General features: G+C 36.1%; 1 protein-coding gene across 1 annotated transcript in view; it reads right to left on the bottom strand.

Moving 5' to 3' along the window:
* LOC128997390 (cytosolic carboxypeptidase 1-like) overlaps nucleotides 1-19,757 on the bottom strand; it is an 88,674-nt gene extending 68,917 nt beyond the window's left edge. Inside the window, exons 1-3 of the mRNA XM_054423026.1 lie at nucleotides 19,683-19,757; nucleotides 14,694-14,838; nucleotides 1,756-1,838 (exon numbers count right to left, since the gene is read on the bottom strand). Coding sequence (XP_054279001.1) covers nucleotides 1,756-1,838; nucleotides 14,694-14,838; nucleotides 19,683-19,733 — 279 coding nt within the window. The 5' untranslated portion in view covers nucleotides 19,734-19,757. The remainder of the gene's footprint in view (nucleotides 1-1,755; nucleotides 1,839-14,693; nucleotides 14,839-19,682) is intronic.
* Nucleotides 19,758-21,440: the final 1,683 nt, after the last annotated feature.

The raw sequence follows: 21,440 nt of genomic DNA on the forward strand, positions 1-21,440 counted from the left end.
TTTCACACAGTTGTTTTGCTGTATGACGAAAGAGAATGCAATGCGAATGCGTAGGACATTCGCTATTTTATATTAGTGCTAACCGATCAAAATCCCTGGCCTTGTTACAACGTCATTACGTCAATTTTCATCATCATTATCAAATGAGATTGGTACGCCATCTAGGTGCGTATTTGAACCCAAATATGAGTGAAGGATGAGTGGAGAATGAAGTGGAGTGAGTTGCCTTTTGTAGCTTTGGTACTGGCTCAGATCAGCTGTTTCATTAGCTTGGACCATTTAAACCCAATGATCAAGGACGGCTGGGTCCTTCAAACCCTCAAAAACCTACACAATTATCTTAATGTTAAAAAGTCCTTTGGTAAGCATCATCAATTGACATCCAGATGACAAATTCTTGGTCCAAAATAGATCTCGCTAACTGCTTCATATGAACGCGATCGCTATAACCAGACAGGCGTGAATTGTGCGATGGGTTTTCACGGAAACAGCCGGATAGATAGGCGGTAACTCCGTGTGCGTGACGGTAGATATGCGTGAACTATGCCGCAGTGCGCCGCACCTGGGACTCACCGATCACCACCTCATGAGGGCCGTCGGTGCCTGGCCCAATAAACACCAGGTGGCGATAAACGTCTGAATCAACCACTTCCAGCTGTATCTCACCCCTGTGCACGATTTCCCCTCCCCAGAGTCTCGTCATAACAGTTAGACTTCCGTGCTTTAGTGCTTTGATGCTTATCATCTGGGGAGCCGCCGCTCAATCAATCAATTATTTAAGATAGGGACGCCACTATGTGCGTATTTTAACCCAAATATGAGTGAAGGATGTGTGTAGGATGAGTGGCGCGATCTTCAAGTCTTGTTAGTGACTCCTTAGACACAGCTGTTAATTAATAGCCCATTGCTAATGACAACTAAGGGACCAACAGTTTATAGTGGAATCCGAACCACATTTTTGCCTTGGTATACATGAATTGGTCTAATTATCAGGATAGTACTGCGGATAGTCGTAGTACTCACTCGTGCGGACGTTAATCCACACCAGGGAGTTCGCATCCACAGTGAATGCCTATAAACATCCACAATTCGTGACCTCCTAGTAGCTGGATTACAGGATGACGCCACCCGTCCCAGTCTTATCTCAAATCACCTCTGAGCAGTAAATAGTAAGGTATCAGCAATCTGACACATACTTTCCCTTAGCTTCTCAACAACTCTTATCATGGGTGGTGGGTGTAACTATGATATTTTATGGGAAAAATCACAAAAGTTGCAATAACTTTTGAACAATAGTTTTTACAGATTGGGGATTGTTACTTGTTAGGTGTTAACAGGACTACAACATACTAAATTTGAATCAAAATCGGACGAAAAGTTTTTTTAAATCTGATTTTACGTTATTTTGTGGGTTTTATGAAAAAAATCACCATTAAAAATCAAAATAAAAAATAAATGAAATAAATGTCTAAATATACCAAGGATCTGGTATATTTAGTCCACTTGGGACAATATACATTAAATATAACAATCTGAAGTACACATATAAATCAAGTATATCCAACCAAACCTCAAACTTGAATTATTTTACGAAACCAATACTTTATCAATACTTTGTGTGGACAGAGAAAGTAAAAATATAAGTCGAACGACTAGTCTAAAAAGACACACGCAGATACTGTGTAGTGTGGCGAAAAAGACCTAATATTGTCAGCGATAACAAAAAATATGAGTATTATATTTTGAGCATCTTACCTCTAGCAGGTTGAGCAGCAGAGCTATCAGATCTGGCTTCTTGCGTCTCAACCGTTCTAGGGTCACCTCTCTGACGTTCTTGTCTGGAAAACGAAAGAAATTTTCAACGTGTAGTCTAGAAATTTGTTAAATTTTGTACTATAATTAGTATGCCATACAATTGTAATTTAGATAATATGTGGGACATCTGTGAATGTGGACTAGCTGAATTCAATTTTTCATTCAAATAGAACATGTAGTTGAACTCCTCACAGATCGAGCTGTGGTAAAAATCACACTTTCTATATTTTTAAGTTGACAATGACATGTTTATTCAATCGCCTCAACAATGCAGCTGAAAAGTTTTAAAACTAAGCCCTAAAAGTTAGTTAAGCACTAATATATTTTCTAAAAACATCATAAGTGATAGTTACATTTAGGATAATTTAACCATTCAGAAGATGATAACATTAAAAACATTTCTCCACAAATGAAGAATCTATTTATGAACATATAGGGGAAAACTACGAACATCAATATGAACCATTCTTGGCATGGCTTGACAAAAACAGCAACGACAACATTTAGAGGCATTTTTTCTGAGAAGGTCAAAAATTTTTCAATTTGTTCTTTAGTAAACAAGTAGGCCTGCTCCTGCTATGGAGAAAAATTGTATTTTAAGATGACACTGCTTTGATTGCTTTAACGTCATTGTATTAAATTAATGTTTCGTTAGTTTTGTCACTACGGTTTTGTGGCAAAACATAACCCACAGTTCGTGTGCGTCTAACACAATAAAATTAACAAGACACGCGCCATTTTGCACACGAATTGCACAAATAACTATTTGTTTAATTATGGAATACATTGATGGTACGGTAATATTTGCATATATTTTAATCTGCTAGGAAAAAAATCACAATCCCCATCGCCATCAAAGCCCCTACCGTGACTATACAACGGATATTCCGTGCGTGTTGCCCAAGTGATCAAAGACTAATTTAAGTTACAGTTCAAAGTGTTGAAGACACTTTTCTGCAGTGTTGCATGTTATTCGGTTTGCGTGATAGTTTTTTCACATCATGTTAATTACATGTTAAGCACATGATCACCTTTACACGATCTAGGGTTGTAAAACTGCCATTTTTTGGTTTGATGAAATTGCTTTTGTTCTAGGTTACCTAATAGCTTCAATACATTTCAGGGTAGGCCTATATGAAAGACTAGCAGAGTACCCGTCCTTCGTACGGGGTTGGCATATAAGTATAAAATGCTTATTGCAGTTATACTCGATCTTTGCGTTTGCAATGTGAGAAGACGGTTGAGAAAATTCGCTTCCAAAAATTTACGGTATGCTATAGAATTACTAAAATATTACTCATCTACCTTAGCCATTATGTTCTACCACTTCACCTACACAATAGAGAAGGATAGATTATTAAAAATTCGCAAAATATTACAAATTATTCATGAAATTAAAAAAAAACTATAAAAAACTGTTAACAATCCTACTTTGACAGTTCTCATTGCGTATCACAGTTTTTTGTTGCTGCTTAGTTCAAATTAGCTATGTTTATAAATAATTAAAAAAATAATAGTGCTTCACTCTGTTGGTAAATCTTATAACTTTTTAATGCTTTTGCATATCATAGAACCAACTTTTTTAGTTGAAACAGCTGGCTAAGTTTCTTTAATTTCCTTTAAATATGAATACTCATAAGGTTAACATGGGAAACTGCAGAGCCACTGGGGCGGAGCCCGAAAGGATTTTTGAAATAAGGATATGCCTATATGTTAATCGGGAATGTGAGCTATCATCATGCCAAATTTCAGCCCAATCCGACCAGTATTTTTCGCGTTTACTTGTCACAAACATACATACATCCATCCATACATCCAAACTTTCTCATTTATAATATTAGTAGGAAGTAGGATTTTAACAATGACACTTTTAACTCAATTCAATTTAGATCTTTTCCCAACCATGTTTAAACATCAATTCGATATTTTACAATCAGTTTGAACAATTGAATTCAATTAAAGAGTGTGGAAGCGCTGACACTTAGAAAATACGTATGTTTGTTAAATGAATTACCAATACTGTTATTGATTAATTGAGAGTCTATGGTCAACAGATTTTAACCGTTAGCTTTTTTCATATAGTTTAATGTAATTATTTTGCGAATTCGGTACTGAAGAAGACCGGATTCTAATTGTTTAAGTTTACACTGTTTAAGTTCGAAACTTGGCCTATCTGTCCTCACTAAACAAACAGCTGATTTTTCGTCAGTGACAAAACTACATCATTTAGCTGCTATATTTTTTCGTTATCGATTGTCATTGAATTCATTAGGACTACTTACCTAAAGCGGACTAGGAGAAGGTTGCTTTGCTAAATTACGCCATCCCAAATAAATCTCTTTTATGTCCCCAAAAATGCCCTATAAAACGATCACTATTGTAAAAGGAGTTGGCGGATGAAGGTTGTCACAACGAAAAAGGCAAAAGTGTTGCTAACCTCCTTCTATAGCAACAAATTACTATAAACACAGACAATATAATACCTTCCATTGTCTGTGCTATAAATTCCTTACCATCTTCCGCCCTACCAACGAAAGCTTATGGCATCGAGATTCTCAGAACTTGACTCAATAAATTTCCATACTTCTTCCCCAGCTTCTCATACTCTACTTACCCTGCAATACACTCTTAACCTTAATAAATACCCTACGGAGAATATTTAGGGGATGATTTCCGTTAGGGGCTTTAGGAAGATCAGCTCCAACGGTTGGGTCACTTTTATGGCCCCGGCGATAACGATTAACCAAGGTGGCAACTATGGCAACTTAGGTCTTCAATAAACACTGTTGCGTCCCCATTGAGTTAGGTTATACGGTTGTTCACATGAGGAAAACTGCATTAAGTAGCAATGGAGTGTGTTTTACCTATGGTAGCATCTACAGAAAACTTGCATAAAAAGTGTGGTAAAACAGCTGATCAAACACTGTTCCATTGTGCTCTATTGTTATAGAATGTTTGTTCTTTCGTGGTTTTACAGCTTTGACTGGGGTTGTGTACAAAAATATGAATCTTCTGTGTACTAATAATGTTATGTTACATTATAGATAGTTTCACACCTGAGGACGGGACCAGATTACAAAACGTCGGTAAAACATTGTGATTTCACTAATCATGAAGGACAATTACGGCAAAAATCTATTAAATAACGCTGTTTAGGTCATGAGTAAAATTTGTTTACAGACTGTATAGTTTCACAAAGGCGTTTGAGTTTTAAAACGAGAAATAGTTGTATAACTAACAGCTGATTTAAAATAAAATTCTGTTTTGTGCACCATGTATTTGATAATAAATTGTTGTTAACAGTTGTTGTGATTTAAGAGGGAATCCACCAAAGACGAGATATAAGTACTCCAATTATTCTTACTTACTATCTTTGATTTCAGATTGATATTCTACTAATATTTTACAAACATTAATAGTACGTGATGCTCACGTGCATACAAGCTACAATTGACAAATGTATGAGAGTGTGTAATGCAACTAATTGTTCTTGGAAAATGTACAAGCATTATCCGAGTGCCAACGCAGAAATAAACTCTCACTAGGCTTGTTGTAATTGTTACTTGGATTGTGAAGATTGAAAACAAAAACAAAACTGCTTAAAGTTACTTTGTGAAGAAGTGTTTAAATTCAACACAAGCTTGAACGCAGCGAAGATCAAGGTAACACATGATAAAAAAATCTATTCAGATGTATTGTTTTTTTGAGTGGGAAAATACAATTTTTATACCATCCGAATGAAGTTAAAACGTACGTTATGTCTCATAGAGCATAATCTTACAGTGCCTAATCGCGAATTTGTCTTACAGTGCCTAATCGCGAATTTGTCTTACAGTGCCTAATCGTGAATTTGTCTCACAGTGCCTAACTCGAACTTTGTCCTGCAGTTGTATACGGTCCGAGACTAGAAACAGTTGTCCATAATCATTGGGCTTTTTATTTAATGGTCATGGTTTAAAAGAACCATCTTAGTCCTTAAAACCCTCAAGATAATTTTGTTCACTTCTAAACTTACACTAATATTAGCTTAAAACACTTAGTGCGTTGCTGCCCCAATTAATCAAGTTTCAAGTGGTAAAGAGAAGGAGATTTCAATTTATTTCCACACAAACAAATGAGGACATTCTTATTAGACTGGTTTTAAATTTGTGTACATTTTTCAACACTTCATGCTAAGAGGTCGGTAGTAACTTGGAACGGAACTGAAAACACTGAACATGTAAAGTCCATAGTATGTAATTATGCCAGCATTATATTTCCAGAAGCTGGCCAAACAACAAAATTGAAAGACTGGTTTGCGTCAAGACTTTTGGCAAAATGACCAGCGCGGTTAGTTGAATTGACTATCAACGCTAAAGTACTGTATTTATAAACAAACTGTTTTGTACCCAGAATAAGAATGTCCTCGACAAAAATACCACAAAATTTACGCAAAGTGAACAATTAATATTGTTTCTACATGATTTTCACAAACTATTCTACTCAAGACAATACTCCCTTACTTTAGACAAATATCATTAGAATTACAATTTATTTGGGAACATTAACAAAATGTATATTACAATTTTCTTTACAAATTTGAACACTCTTTGTTATCAAGATAATGATGGTCCTTGACAAAAAAATCTTGATTTACACTTGGGAAGTATTGGGCACTATAGGTCGGCCGCTTAGAAAACGACCTGCGCGCTAATGCTAAACCAATGCTGGAGGAGGTTGTTTTCTAAGCGGCCGACCTATAGCGATCTTCTCATCGTTTCTGCGAAACTGTTTTTGGTAAGATGGTGGAAAAGAAAACGGAATAAATATTCAACCGTGGAAGAACACTTTATTGTATTTAACAGTTGTTGATCTCGAGTTATTGCACCTATAAGTGTGCACTATTTTCGTATTCATAATTCAATACGAAAAATATGGCATATGGTATCAGGTAAGGTTTTGAATGCTGATTTTCTTAGAAAAGTTTCCATTGAGAAAAATACTCCTGTTATCCAACTCAAAAGATCATTGGGAAATCTTTACGTTTCTACGATACATTATTTTGTTATAAATACTAAAAAAATCGGTAATTTAATTTCATAAAACCTGGCGAAACATTAATATCTTATCATTAATATAATCACTGTTAACTGTTATGATGGAACGACACATTTTTTTGTTATTTGGAGGATCGAGAAATTGCTCTATTTTAGTTGTAGTAGAAATACAATTAAACTTAATGCACGAATTTCATGTTATTTGGACAGGGCACGAATACTTGAACAAAACCGGTATGGATCATAAACATACAAAAATTATGTAGGTAACTGTCCTGAAATTTAAAATTATTTGAAATTACTTAAATGGAGCTGCCTAAACCATATGTTAATGCTGTTAATACCTATAGGATTCCGGTTCGGGCCAGCCATATGTTTATGATCCATACCGGTTCTGTTCAAGTATTCATGGTACAGGTTTCCAAGTTTCGAAATTTCAAGTAAAACTAGACGTATTCTTTATCCCGCCAAACAAATAAACAATTAAACAAAAATTTAGTATAGTCTTAAAAATGTAATCCAGAATTTGGATTTGAAAGAAAAGATAAAATTGTTCTCCCATTTTGGCTAATTTACTTTATAATCATTGTAAATCGTAATTATGACCTTGCACAAAAAACTAATTCTTGAAAAGTTACAGTTGCGAAACAGTGGTATTTTTAACCACACCAGCTGTTTTCATGGCTGTGTATTTTCGTAAAGAAAAATATTATTTGGCAGATTGCAGCTTCTGGTGGCAAAAGCAACACATGAGAAGCAGAAATTACTCTCTGGCAGATCTCCATTTCATCTCAGTAATTTACAATTCCCAGTCTCAAATATCATTAAATTGGCTACTGTACTAAAATTTTAAATATACAACGAGATAGGAAATGATATGCCCTAGCGCAGTGTTTCAAATGTGTTCATTGTATTTGTTGTTACGGAAAGTAATTAAAGAGACGTCTTATAACACTTAAAACATATATTTACGCTTATACTGTTACTCACAAGACGGTAAATATACAAAAAAGATGGCAAGTGGTGATCGATTTCGATTGGACATTCCAATCATCATCAGACCCAATAGGCGAACACGTACAATGCTGATCAAGAAGTTATTTATTTGTTGTTTACACTTAAAAATCATTTATAGAACCACATTTTCTTTTAAAGGTGAAACTCCATGACTTTTCATCAACAACAAAAAAGAATCCTTTCTATAATAGAATGGACTTTAGCAGCATCGAATATATGCTGTATAACTACTGTTATACATTTAATGGTAAGATTAAAACTTTCCAAATAATAGGCACGCAAAAATATGTTATTTCTCATTCTGTATCCCTGGTCGCTGTGTAGTTATATGGCTAGCCTTCCAATCAAAGGGTCGCCAGTTCGATTCTGAGCAAAGTGAGTTGATTTTAGGACTCAAAATACTACCCAGGTGTTGTTATTCATCATTGAGATTTCAAAAAATACGGGTAAATTGCCTTAGGTGAGACGGCTATCTTCTATCCATACTCCATGCATGCGTGTCGCTTTTATCCGCGGTTGAAGGCTATTTCTTCACATCACTTTTGTTCCGGGGATCAAAAGTAGATTTATGGGCCGGCCGAAACATCGGTTTTGTTCCACGGAAATATCTCTTTCTCTCCGAGAGAGGAGGGTGCACTCTCCCAAATCCTCTCTTTCGCTCTCCTCCTAATACAGTACTTTTTTTCATAGGTTAGGTTAGGTAAGGTTAGGTTGGATTAGGTTAGGTTAAGTTATTTAAATTATTGATATTTTTACGAATTTTAAAGCCCGAGTGAAAGAAAGAATTAGGAGGGCGAAAGAGAGGATTTGAGGGAGGGAGAGTACAGCCCCTTCTCTTGCGGAACAAGAGAGGTGTCCGTGAAACAAAAGCGATGTTTCGGCCGGTCCCGAAATCTACCTGCTGACCCCCGGAACAAAAGTGATGTGAAGAAATTAGCCTTCAATCGCGGAACAAAAGTGATACAGCCCCATACTTCGCCTTAAAATACACACCCAGATATTCTGACTTTATAAAAACCAAAATAAAATTAAGTCCTAAAAAACTGGGCCTAACCAGAAAAAAATATAAGGGTTCCTCTATTTGGATACGTCACCTTTATTATAAAATTCTATTTCAAAAGTAGAATTCAGGAATTTCCAATTGTAAAAAATTAAATCACCAAAATACTTAACGTTTAATATATTATAGGTAATCTCTATTACTGAGCTTATGACGTAATAATGCTAATAGTTGATTTTCGTATGACCACAGGAAAACAGTTATGGACACAAGTATGGTATTACTTCTCTGGGCGGAGTTTTCTAACCTAACAAACTAACAAACGGATTTATGTATCTTCTTCAGCTTCCAAAGAAATTTACCAATGGTCTCCGCTCCGTATCACCACGTCACAACATTATTGCATCGCTTAGCCCTTGGTGACTGGCGGGATTTGAACCACATGTCGTGAAGTAATCTCCCGCCAGTTTGTCCTGGATGAAAGTGTCATGCATGTTGTGACAGATAGTTTCCCAGATTTCGCCAGCTTTCGTGTTACACGGACCAATCCAGTCTTCGCTTTTCAACTTCCAAGTGTACACAAGTTTAATAGTGCTAGCGTGCTGTTTCAACTTCGCTGACGATTTGCCTAGATAAAGACTCGATCTAGAGCATCGCAGTTTCATCGAATTTTTACGTTGTTAGAATATTTACACTTTAGAGGGTTAAAAAATGCACTATTTTATATGAGGACACATGTGGTTTGAACATGAGTAAGTACGTAGGTTGGGATTTACATAACTGCAATAGCAAATTGATTTGACTTATGAACTATGAACCTAACTAAATATTAGAGATTCGGGAGTTTATGGCCTAATTGAGACCAACCTACCAACAAGACATAAAACAACAAAATGAGAGGTCTCCCAGCCGAGTAGAACGTTCTCTGTTTTGTATAGCTCCATCCATCTACTTAAAGCCACTCAATAAATATATTAATTATAGGGGTTTCACTAAGGCATCCGGCTTCAAGAGAGATTTTATAATATCCGACATAAAATTGTCAAACAAGTTACTAATCGTAAACCAACCAAAACGATTTTATTTACACATAAGTTATATCAATCTTAATTTATCTATGTAAGTGTACTTTGTGTGTGATTGGTAGAAGGTTTTAATTGTCGATATTTTTAAGTTACTTAAACTCGCTTTTATTCACGTCTTTGGACATAGACTTAAATTTCCCTGCTTCAATCATAACAACATCTCATCAGAGATAACACGGTCAGTTCTGTTATATAAGTTAAGATACACAACAAAAACATTGCCGTTTTACACCATATGTCCACTGACAACAAACTCAACCCGAGTTTAGCGCCGTAGCAATATCATATGGTTCAGTTGGCAACTGTTTTATCAACAGGCGAGTCTCTGGACCTCGGCCATAGGAACAACTGTTCACGTCTCAAGTTCAATGAAACAGCTGACGGCTTGAACATCTGATCGCCACTCGCGCCAAAACCGCTGCCCGAGAATCCACTAATTGTGTTATCCTTGGATCTTTTTTATTTAGTTTGATTGCATTTGCAACTTTCGTTGGCATGAGATTGACGGTGTATTCTGGCGTCAGATCCACAGTGATTTAAATATTGGCCGTGTCTCTCCGAATCTACTCTTGGCAATAATTTTAGATTATTCTGATGAGGCACTTTTACGAAACACAAAACATCACTGTCTAAGATTCGTATTCGCCAGGTCGTGTATTAATTATGCCAAATGGTTCCTTAATTGTGCCTAGCCCTTAGAGGGTCTCAACAAATTTTAAATAGTTGCGCCAAGCCCAAGCCATGTAAGAAGTAAGTTGCCAGCACAAGAAATGTCCTTGCTTACATGTCATCCCCCTAACTTATCCTAACCTAACCTATCTTAACCTAACCTAACCTAACCGAACCAAACCTAAACGAACTAAACCTAACCTAACCTACTCAACTATACACTCAAACAGGGCCGCCACTTGGTGCAGTGAACGTATCGGGTGGCTCCCTGGAGTAGTTGGCGCAATTCAGGAATACCTGAATACCTGACTCAGGTCATATGGCGCTATTAATTCAATTATCAATTCTCAATTATTTAAGATGGGGACGCCATTAACTGATCAAACCACTGAAAATTGTCACTGCTGTATCATCATGTCACCGAAATTACATATTGGATGCATGTCACAGGTATTGTATTTTCCTTTCACTTTTCCGCCAATGTAACAGTTACATTTGTAACGGTTCCTGACAGTTCGCGTCGTTCTGTCATTGCTTTTCACGAATGTCTGTTCAATCGCATGCACTGTCGTATCGCATCGTAATCGTTATATCACTGAAATAACACGTTTGCTTTCATACTTATGGTATTTTTCTTTTAAATTATACAGATATTTTATATTAATGTTATTAAAATTTGTTAATACTTCACAGTAATCTAACAAATCGCAGTAATCAAAACAAACTGCCGTATTCATGGAACATACAGAAGCTTTATTGGAAAATAGCTTACTTTACTGGTCTTATATTATTATTTTAAAAATCACACCAGGATTCCAAAATTTGGTTTTAATACCCTGTACTAAAACCTCTTCCCCCACTTGGAATTCATCTTCTTTCATCAAGGCTGATCTGTTATACATTTGTTCTTGATACCTTTTGCTTTCATTTATGCTTTCATGTACCTCAAAAGAAACTGTTTTAGGCTGTAAATAACTGTTTGGTATAGGTAGTTTTGATCTTATGTGTCTGCTGTTTAAAAGCTGAGAAGGTGAATAGTCCAGGTTTGCAACAGGTGAGTTTCTATAATTTAATAAGAAGAGTTCAAAATCCTGGTTACTTTCATCACTCTTCCGTAACATTTTCTTTACAATTCCTACAGCCTTTTCTGCTAGTCCATTACTTTTTCGATAGTGAGGACTTGATGTGATTATTGTAAAATTCCAATTTATAGAAAACTGTTTCATTTCAATATCATTGCTTAATTATTATTGACAACATCTGTTAAACAAATTATTTTAGACAAAGACTAAGTGTAAGTTAATATGTAAGTAAGTAATATACAAACAGTGACATGAAAGACATGACAACTACTTGCTACCACCAAAGTAAATAAGAATTCCTTTTGAGACATCCCAGAAGACTTCAGTTTTTATAAACCGTACGACATGGCAGGAATCTTCTGTGCAGAAATAAATCTGTAATGAGAACCCCAACCTCAACTACGGCTGCTAAAATAACGACCTCATGAATACTCTGGACTAAATGTAAACATAAAGATATAAATATCACAGAGTTAATCGTTAATTAAAACAAAATGTCCGCGTATTTTGCCAACGCTTCAAACGAAAGTCGTCGTTAATTTCGCCCCTTTGGCCGGCTCCGTGAGTCCTAATGTTTATCCAATTAAATCCGTCTGCTATATTTACTGTCGGAAAACTTTGGTGGGAATGGTACAAACGGCGCCAAGGTTTCGAGTAAGATGTCACAAGACAAGACACAAGAATTATAGTTTCGTTGATTCTGCGGTATCATTGTCTTTTGATGTCCTCATCCTAGGACGCTAGGCTCCCGAAACCGTTTAAAACAATTCCAAAGGCTAAGCTTAGAAGATCACGGCATTAGAAGCTCTTTAAAACTACATATCTTTTGGGATTGCTGGGATTTGAACCCACGACCTCGGCGACCGAAGCATCGCACTCTACCACTAGACCAGCTCGCCCCCAGACAATTGATACCAAAGTAGACATCAAATATGGATCAGCCGTCAGTTTTTTAACAGCTGGAGAATTCAAAATGTGCATTTTCCCTTTTCGCTGATCATAATATGATAGTTGAAGATGCACAGTTTGACATAAAAATGAAGAAAAGTGTGTTTTAGGTACTGCTGACAATATATTAGATGTCTCAATTAAAATAAGTTCTTTTTCATGTTTTCATCTTATAACTGGTTACAACTTTAAGTTGGGGGCAGAATCTTTATTGATGTGAATGTATATGTATATGTACTAAAAGATAAAACTAAAACAAAGATTAGAAGAAAATATGGTAAATAGAAATAAAAGTTTAACAAAAAGTCGATGAACGGTAAAAAATTACATGTTGGACACAACGATTTATTTCGAGTGAAAATCCAATCAAGCAAATGGAAATTCACTTAGACTGCAAGTTCGTTGTGGCAGAAATGTTTACAGTATTCTTAAACCAGCTATGCTATAGCTTGGCCATGGAGTACAGTATAACTCCTGTCAATATCCAAAGATATTAGTTGTTAGCGACTCAGCACATTAAAGCTAAACGCAATTAAAAAATTCAAACTCCGCCAAATATAATCCACTTGTAAAAATATTCTCGTCGTTAAAAGATTTGGCTGACCTAACGCCGGGCTGATATAATTGGGTCTGAATCAGACAATAACAAACAATACGATGGCAACCCAACTGTGTAATGTGGAACAGCTGTTCGTAGTAAATTTGAATACAACATTCCCAACCTAATGGTCTTACGGTACAAAGACTTCAAAATAAATCCACAGAAACAAATAGGTTAATTGAAACAAATTAGAGTCAGGATGATTTATTTGTAATTAAGTAAACAACCGTTTTTATTTTTATTTTGTCATTACTGTTGTCGATATTGAGAAGCAAGATGGTTTGGTGGTAGAGCACGGTGGTTTAGTCCCAGAGGCCCCGTGTTCGAATCCCGCTAAACAGCAATGCCTGTTATCCATGTGATAATGCTGCGACCCTCTGCACCTAGCCTGTAGGGGTTTTTTTGTCCTAGGACCCTAGGCACGAGCTCAGAATTGTTTTTCACATTACTTCAGGCTAGACCTAGGGGTTACGGCATTATCGCATATAAAATCCATTGGTGATTTGGCAGGGTTTGAACCCGGGACCCCGGGAACTGGAGTCCCGCGCTCTAACCACCAGTATGTTCAAGGAGCGTGCTCGTCGTCAAGCTGCTGTGCAACATGCAATAATGGTGGTTAGGTAACGATGGAGTCAGCCCAAGTAAAATACAATGAAGCGGGGACACTCGCCAAACCACAACAGAGCACAGCCAGGTGTGTACATTGCTGTTGAACCCTCTCACACACATAGTAATACAAGAACACGTATGACTACTATCCTAATGTTACATATATACACTCATGGTAGCTCAGTCGTGTGGACGGTGAAATGCGATGTAAAAAGAGGCAGCCGACCGCCAGGTTTATCAAACGTGTAGTATGGCTTTGTATCTCAAAAGACGACGTTGGTTGAAGACAATTAGACCAAATTTAACGGAATTCCCAGAATATTCTCAACAAGCCTTAAAGAACTGGATGGACAATGGTTTGCAGTGGTTATGTCGAACATCCTGAAACGATGTGAACCATGGAATGATATGTTTCAATCTGAGTTCAACAGTGTAATTGACTGTCGAATTGATCTTTGGCCCTTCGGAAGATGCCCGTGAGCTTAAATTGGCGAAGATAGTGGATCAAGGTGAATTGTACCGAGGAGGATTACTGCAACGAATCCACGTCTTTGCTGAAACGTCGGCCATTATCTTTTCCAAGTGAACGACGTGGTTATCTCCCGCAGATGAAGTTTGATAGCCTACTTTGAGGCTAAGGTTACCCAGGTCCCAGGTTGCAGTTGAAGCTACGTAAAAAATGTTTGACCCTTCTTGTTTGACTTGTTTGGCCTTCCAACAGTTTTGTAGAGCCTTCCGTTCTAGCATGTGGAGGTAGAAAGCATAATATAGACTATACCTCTACCGAATCAACTCTACAACTATTTCTCCATGCAACCTAGCTATTCTCACCTTGTGACGCCGCTCTGCCATGCAGCCTCGCTGTCACCGACCTCAGCTGTTCAATGTTCTCCCCAGGTTTGACTGCACAAACCCGCAGCTTCTCCAGCAGCCCTTCGTTGATGCTTTCATCACTCATGATCCGTCCGCCGCCATTCTGAAACACATTCGTAGCTGTTAGTTGGCTCCACACTAACATCCCGGAGTTGGGTTTGGTGTTGTGGTGCTCCAACAGGTGTACCTCCGAAAGGCATAACTTCGATGTGCATAGCTCTGAAAGGACCACTGTGTGTTACACTTTCAAAGCAGTGCCTTAGAGGCGTATTCTTTTCGGAGCAGTGCCTTAGAGATTTATTCTTTTCGGAGAAAATGCGGCTCAAGTTTTGTCTGTGGTTTGGCTCTGCATTTAGATTGACAATATAGGACATATCTTGAAGCAATCGTTACGAAACAAAAATCTAACAAAAACCCTCGGATATGGATTGGTAAAAATTCGACGTGGTGGAAGATAGAAAGGTCCAGAGAACTTATTGAGGCCAAAATTCAACTTGGACTTGAGTGGCTTCAGGTTAAGAGAGGGTAAGTATATTATTAACCTCACGAGTTTCAACACGCAAGTATTTACAAAAAATATTGACTGATGGGTATCCACCTGCATCCATCGAATCAATAGACAACAATGTGTCTTGATGTATAACACCTACTGTGTAACAACCAGCCTAGTCCATTCAATCAACTGTCTAATCCTCCAAACGACGACAGATCCATCATTATGTATTAACAAAACACTACCAATTTCAGGCTCTATTGTGTTGTTCATTGAAGGATTAATTCTACGGGGGAAATTCTGATTCGTTCAACATACAGCTTGTATTAACCCCGCCAATCACCAAAGGTCTTTGATCATTAATTGTGTTGACCTACGGTTCAGAACCTACCTTAAGACATTGGGCCATATATCAAATATTAAATACAACTAGTGTACCTGTTGCTCGAAATCGAGCAATTGTCAAGAACCGGTATTATACAGAAGTTATTTTAAAACTACAGTAATAAGAGTAATAATTTTTGATGAGTTTAAAAGACCCGGTAAATGCTTATGTAACTAATTGAAATAGATTGTAACACGCTATTTAATAGCGCTTTGAAATAATAAACGCTTCTTGTAAAAATATGTTAGCATTTTTTGGACCTGGCCTTATTTTTTAGTGTTGTTTTTTACAAATGTTTCCTGACTTTACCAGTAAACATTTCTTGCATGTATTTATTTGACCTGACTTTAGGTAGGTTTACTTTACCACTGTGACAACATGATGTGTATATTCTTTATGGTTCTTTTTTTACTTCCAAAATAAGTTGCTTAGCATAACCATAGATAAAGCATACTCCGTTTTATCTATGGTATAACTAACTGGCAAAAATTATTCATCTCCCCAAGTGATTGCGTACCTGGATTCCTTACTGTGAGACCAGGCCTCTCCTCTACTCTTCTCGTACGTATAAGATTTCATATTAATTGTCTGTTCTTCCAACAAAACTGATTGACTGTTTAGATCTGTCTATAACCTATAACCTCCTAAATATTACAAACATCAATATTTACTCCCAAAAAGCTGGTGAGTTTCTTCTTATATACAGCTGTTTTTGTTTTTAAATTTCTTTTCAATGCAATTCTTATGGGGAAAATGCGACCTTTGAGATCGTCTCGTGTCCTTAAGGGTAAGAGTTTTTAAATTCTAAAACCTTTATGCAAAACTACGAATTGAGACGAATTATTTGACACCCCAAACGTTAAAATCGGTCCTGAAATAACGGAGGAGTTTTGTTCACAAAAAACAGCCCTCATGTAAGAGAAGATGTTAATGTCATTAAGTGTTAATGTTATATAAGATAAGATGTTAGGGTTTTAAAAAACAATACCCCCGCCGCAGCAAACCTGCCGACTAAGCAAATTTCCATTTGTCTGAATTGATTTTCAGTTAAATATATTTTAATAACATTAGGTTTAACGAGTACCTAGGTTTGCTGCTACAAGGAAACTAATAAAGTGGGTTTTTGAGTAAAATATTGATAGCTTAGTACAAAATAAATAAATTTGCCAAGTTTGATCAAAATATATCCGTGAACAAGCAAACTACAACATTTTACAATATTCTCCATAAGAATAACATGGAAATTTTAAATTTAATTTTTTTTTTTTAATTTTCTCCGTTACTAATAACCGAACAAAAATACTTTTATATACTCAATTATTTGTTTTTTTAAGCTCTTTAAAAAGTTCTAAAGAGAAATTGGGAAATTTTGTGTTTTGAGGGTCAAAAGTGAGAAAAACCAATTTTTACCCCATAAAACCCCCCGTAAAGCCCCGTTCCCATGGTCCGATCATGCTGGTTCGCGAACTCATTCAAGTTTATCCCGCTTTACACCTTTAAACCAAATTTCATCAAAATCGGACAAAAATTACTCAAGTTAGGCCTACCTATCGCGTTCACGGACGAATATACATATATATATATACATATATACAAATTTGAACAAATGGTGTTTTTGGCCTCTGGGGACATCAAAATGAAAAAGTAAATCGGTCCCGGGTCTAGGTCTTACCGTACCACCTACAGTAATAGCTACTTCCCTATAAGGAAATTCGCTAAAAACGTTCTAGATTGAAAATCAAACTTTGTGTTCCACTCCAAGAAAAGACATAACCATTCAACAAAATTACACCGAGAAAAAATGTTATTCAATAAATACAGTGAGGAAAATACTTTTAAATGTTCAGTAATATAAACTAGTCCGACTATAATGGAGACAAAGGTGGATTTAACGTAAATCAGGAGGGGAGTCTGCTTCGTGCGTTCAGGCCATGAACGCCCCTGACTGTCTCACTGTATTTCGGCCAAACAATGGGTCTGAACATGCAAAACTCGCAAATATAATTTCCAAATGGCAGTTCATAACGATCCACTTTAATTCTATATCGACCTCTGTTTAGTTAAATTAGGTAAGTGTATTGGAGAACTGGCAAGGGATGCACTTAGTTGATTTGAAGATTTGTAAACTGAATTCCCATAAGTGGCGACCCAAAGATTATTAAGATTTGTTGTGTTATTCATTAATTGAATAGATGTCGATGTGTGGTTTGGCCAATATCTTCGTTGTTCAAAATGTGCATTGGATTAATTTGTGAGGTAATCAAACGTGGTTAAGTTGACATTAATTTAATAATTTAAATTCTGTATACGATTAAAAGAAATTTGGTTATGTTAATCGATCATTGACTGCAAGTATAACACATACTGTATACAGTGCGTTTCAAAATGAATATCGGTGTTTTAACGCTTTTATAATTTTTATTACATTAAACCTTCCGCTATAAATGACACATCAATTGAAAAAGCAAATCAAAGAGTTCAATGTAAGCACCATGTTTACTTTGTTTACTATGTCTAATTGTCTACATTCAAAATGGGGGTTTTCACATTTTATATTTGGAGGCAACTTTTGGTTACCTTTATTGAGTATTTTCAAGAAATTCATAATAGTAATTCGTAGGAAATGTTATTCTCTTTCAGAATATTACCTTCCACTATGGTCGATTTTCTCATCATTTAAAAGTTATTTTGCAAAGATTAAAAGCAGCCTCCGAATTTAGTGATGAAAAAAATACCATATAATTGATTTATTTTCAACTTTGTACAACTAAATCTACAGTTCTACTGGATCGATTTTGTTAATAATGTGTCGTTGGAAAGCCTAAGCTCTCTGAGTTGCTTTTCTATTTGGTGTGTAATTTATAGCGGTAAGTTTAATGTAATGCAAGTTATAACCACGATATTCATTTTGAAACACCCGTTACCTATAACAAAATAAATGTTAAGGGAAATTGCATAGAAATAGAAATAAGAATAAGAAATAAGATATTTATGTTTATTATTTTCAAGTTCATATACTTTTTACCATGAGAGACGTACTATAACTGCTTCATTTAAGCGTAATGATTGTCAAAATAAGTTTGTGAAAACTGATATTGTCCACAGGCAAATGTAAAATGTCAAAAGTTGTATATCAATTTAAAGCTTGAAATGCGTAGAGGTCTTTTATACTATTTGACAGGTTTTAACACTGCGTATGAACAAGTTTTCTTAAGCAAGATGTGATACCCCTTTTAATGATTTTTCCAAATGTTTATTCAAGTCGAATTTAAGCTACAAGGTGTTATATGAATTTGGCTCTCACAAACTAAACGTTATTGATAGAATATTTAATGGGGGTTCTAAAAAATCCATAGAAAATATCATTATGTTGGCTAGGAGTTAGGAAAATTGAGATATTTGTAGACAATTTCATTAAATTTAGAAAAATCTGAAAATTGCTCTTGGTGGGAGTATGAGTGAGATATAACTATCCGACGTGGGTATTTTATCGGTATTTGCGTGCCTAACATAACAATGAGTTAAAATATTTGACACTTACTACCAAACACCCTTGGCAGTTATGCCAGTGAAAATAAAGTTAAGAAGTAATGTAGTTTTAAAGTTCCAAATTGTTCAATGATCATATATTATCATAGCCAACAAGTATGTATAATTTAATCATTTAATCTCAAAATAACACAATGAATCAGTTAAGTTTTGACAGTTATGCCCGTTAAAGGGAGGTTAAACCCCAGTTTTAATGGTGAGCACACAAATGAAACTGTTCAATCGCAAAAAGCTACAATGAATCGGTGTTGTTTTGACAGTTATATGAAGTTAAAATCCAGTTTTAAACGGCGAGTCCACGCAAAAATCCACAATGAATAGTTGATGTTTTGACAGTTATATGAAGTTAAAATCCACTTTAAAACGTTGAGCTCATAAATCAAAATATTAAATCTAAAAAAAAAACAATGATCGGGGATGTTTCGACAGATATATTAAGACTATTCAATCTCTAAAGCCCACAATGAATCGGTGATGTTTTGACAGGTGTACGAGTGAAAGGGTTATGTTCGCCACTTACTTTGCTCTTGGACGGCACCATGGTGCGAAGTCTAGCCCGCAGTGTTGGCATGGTGGACGCCGACGTCGACGTAGACCATCGACACGCTGCCAACTGAGCCCCACCACCGTCGCGACGCCTCCCCCACCTCCCATGGGGTGTCAGGGGGTGACTTGGTACTTAGGCATTACATGGCTCGTACTGGAACCTACTTACAAAGTGATCGGTGCAGTGGAGCCTCGATGACAAGCCCTTGAAAACCTGTGTCACTTTCAAATACTCTAGAATTTATTTTCTCGCTAATGTTATTGAAAACCTCAGTAAGGAATCAACCTTGATAACGAGTATTTCTTATCCCTATGAGAGTCTTGGTATCGAGGTTCCACTGTAGTAAACGACAATGTGTAATTGTTTGCATGCTGAATTCTTGAAAGTAAAAATATAAGAAATGTTGAAAATAACAGTGGTTTTATTATTACAAACCTAAACCCAGCTCTAATCTAACTAAGCGATCTGTAAGTATGTTAGTCGAGCTAACCCAATTGTTAATGCACACAAAGGCCACTCAAAGACGTTCCAGCCGGAAATTAATATTTCCTTATCAGTATTTATTTGATTGGCAAAAATCAATCAAAAACAGCCTCTTACACGTTTTTGGCTATACTGTGACGTACCTTGCCAAACACTTGCGGGTTTCAACGCTCCTAAGTGTACGGTGTATTTACAACCTTGGGTGTACGCGTAAGCCAAGAAAACACATCCCCAATATAGCGCCTGCAGTCCCGACCACGCAAAATACATAACGTCAAAGTAGTGCCTGAACAGTTCTGCAGTTGCAGGCACTAATTTGTGATGTAATCCATTCACTATGAAACTAAACCGTCGTTCGTTAACTGTATGCCTATTGCCATCGTAAATAAACTGTATCAGCAATCTGACACATGCTTTCTCCATTGGCTTGTCAACAACCTTTATCATGATAGATAGATAGATAGATAGATAGATTTATTTGATCATTAAACATTATACATAAAATGCAATAGATCATGTCAATATAGTAAACAAAAAATAGATACTTATAAGATAAATTATGAATAATACAGACAGGCTTACTAAATAATATATGCAATAGTAATTAAGTATAAAAAAAGTTAAATCACAGTGGGCGACATACTTGAATAAATAATACACATGATGGGTCAGCAGTGTGATTAATTATATTTTATGGGGAAAATCACAACACAACAGTGACAATGTCTTTTTAACAATACTTTTTACAGCAATGGCGGATAAACCATTTTGTTTAGAGCTCGAAGGACTATAAAATACTAGATTTTAATCAAATTCTTTCGAGCAGTTATGGTGAAAATCGGATCTTTCCATTATTTATCAGTTATAATGGAAAATCTCTAATATCGAAATTTTAAATAAATGCTATAGGGGTATGGGGAGCAGTATACTATATGATATCTTATTAACTTGTCAACAAACCTTATCTAGGTAAGCAGTAATAGGTATGTTATTTTAAGGGTCAAATCACCTGTAAGTTGCAATATCTTTCAAACCGATAATTTTTGGTTGTACAGGCCAGGAAAAATAAGGCATAGAAGGTAAGGATGTCCCTTACTTTGTCACCTAAATATTGTGATTTCTCAGCTATTTACAATTCGACCTTTTTGATCTTCGTGTGGTTTGAATTATAGATAATTTGAAATTCTAAATAAATGTGTCCTTGACTAAACCAGCCAAGTCAGTTAAAAATTTTAAAAAACACACACA

The sequence above is a fragment of the Macrosteles quadrilineatus genome, unplaced genomic scaffold (assembly GCF_028750875.1).
Source record: "Macrosteles quadrilineatus isolate MER2022 unplaced genomic scaffold, UCM_ALF_1.0 Scaffold_6__1_contigs__length_79288215, whole genome shotgun sequence".
In the NCBI taxonomy this organism is placed as follows: domain Eukaryota; kingdom Metazoa; phylum Arthropoda; class Insecta; order Hemiptera; family Cicadellidae; genus Macrosteles; species Macrosteles quadrilineatus.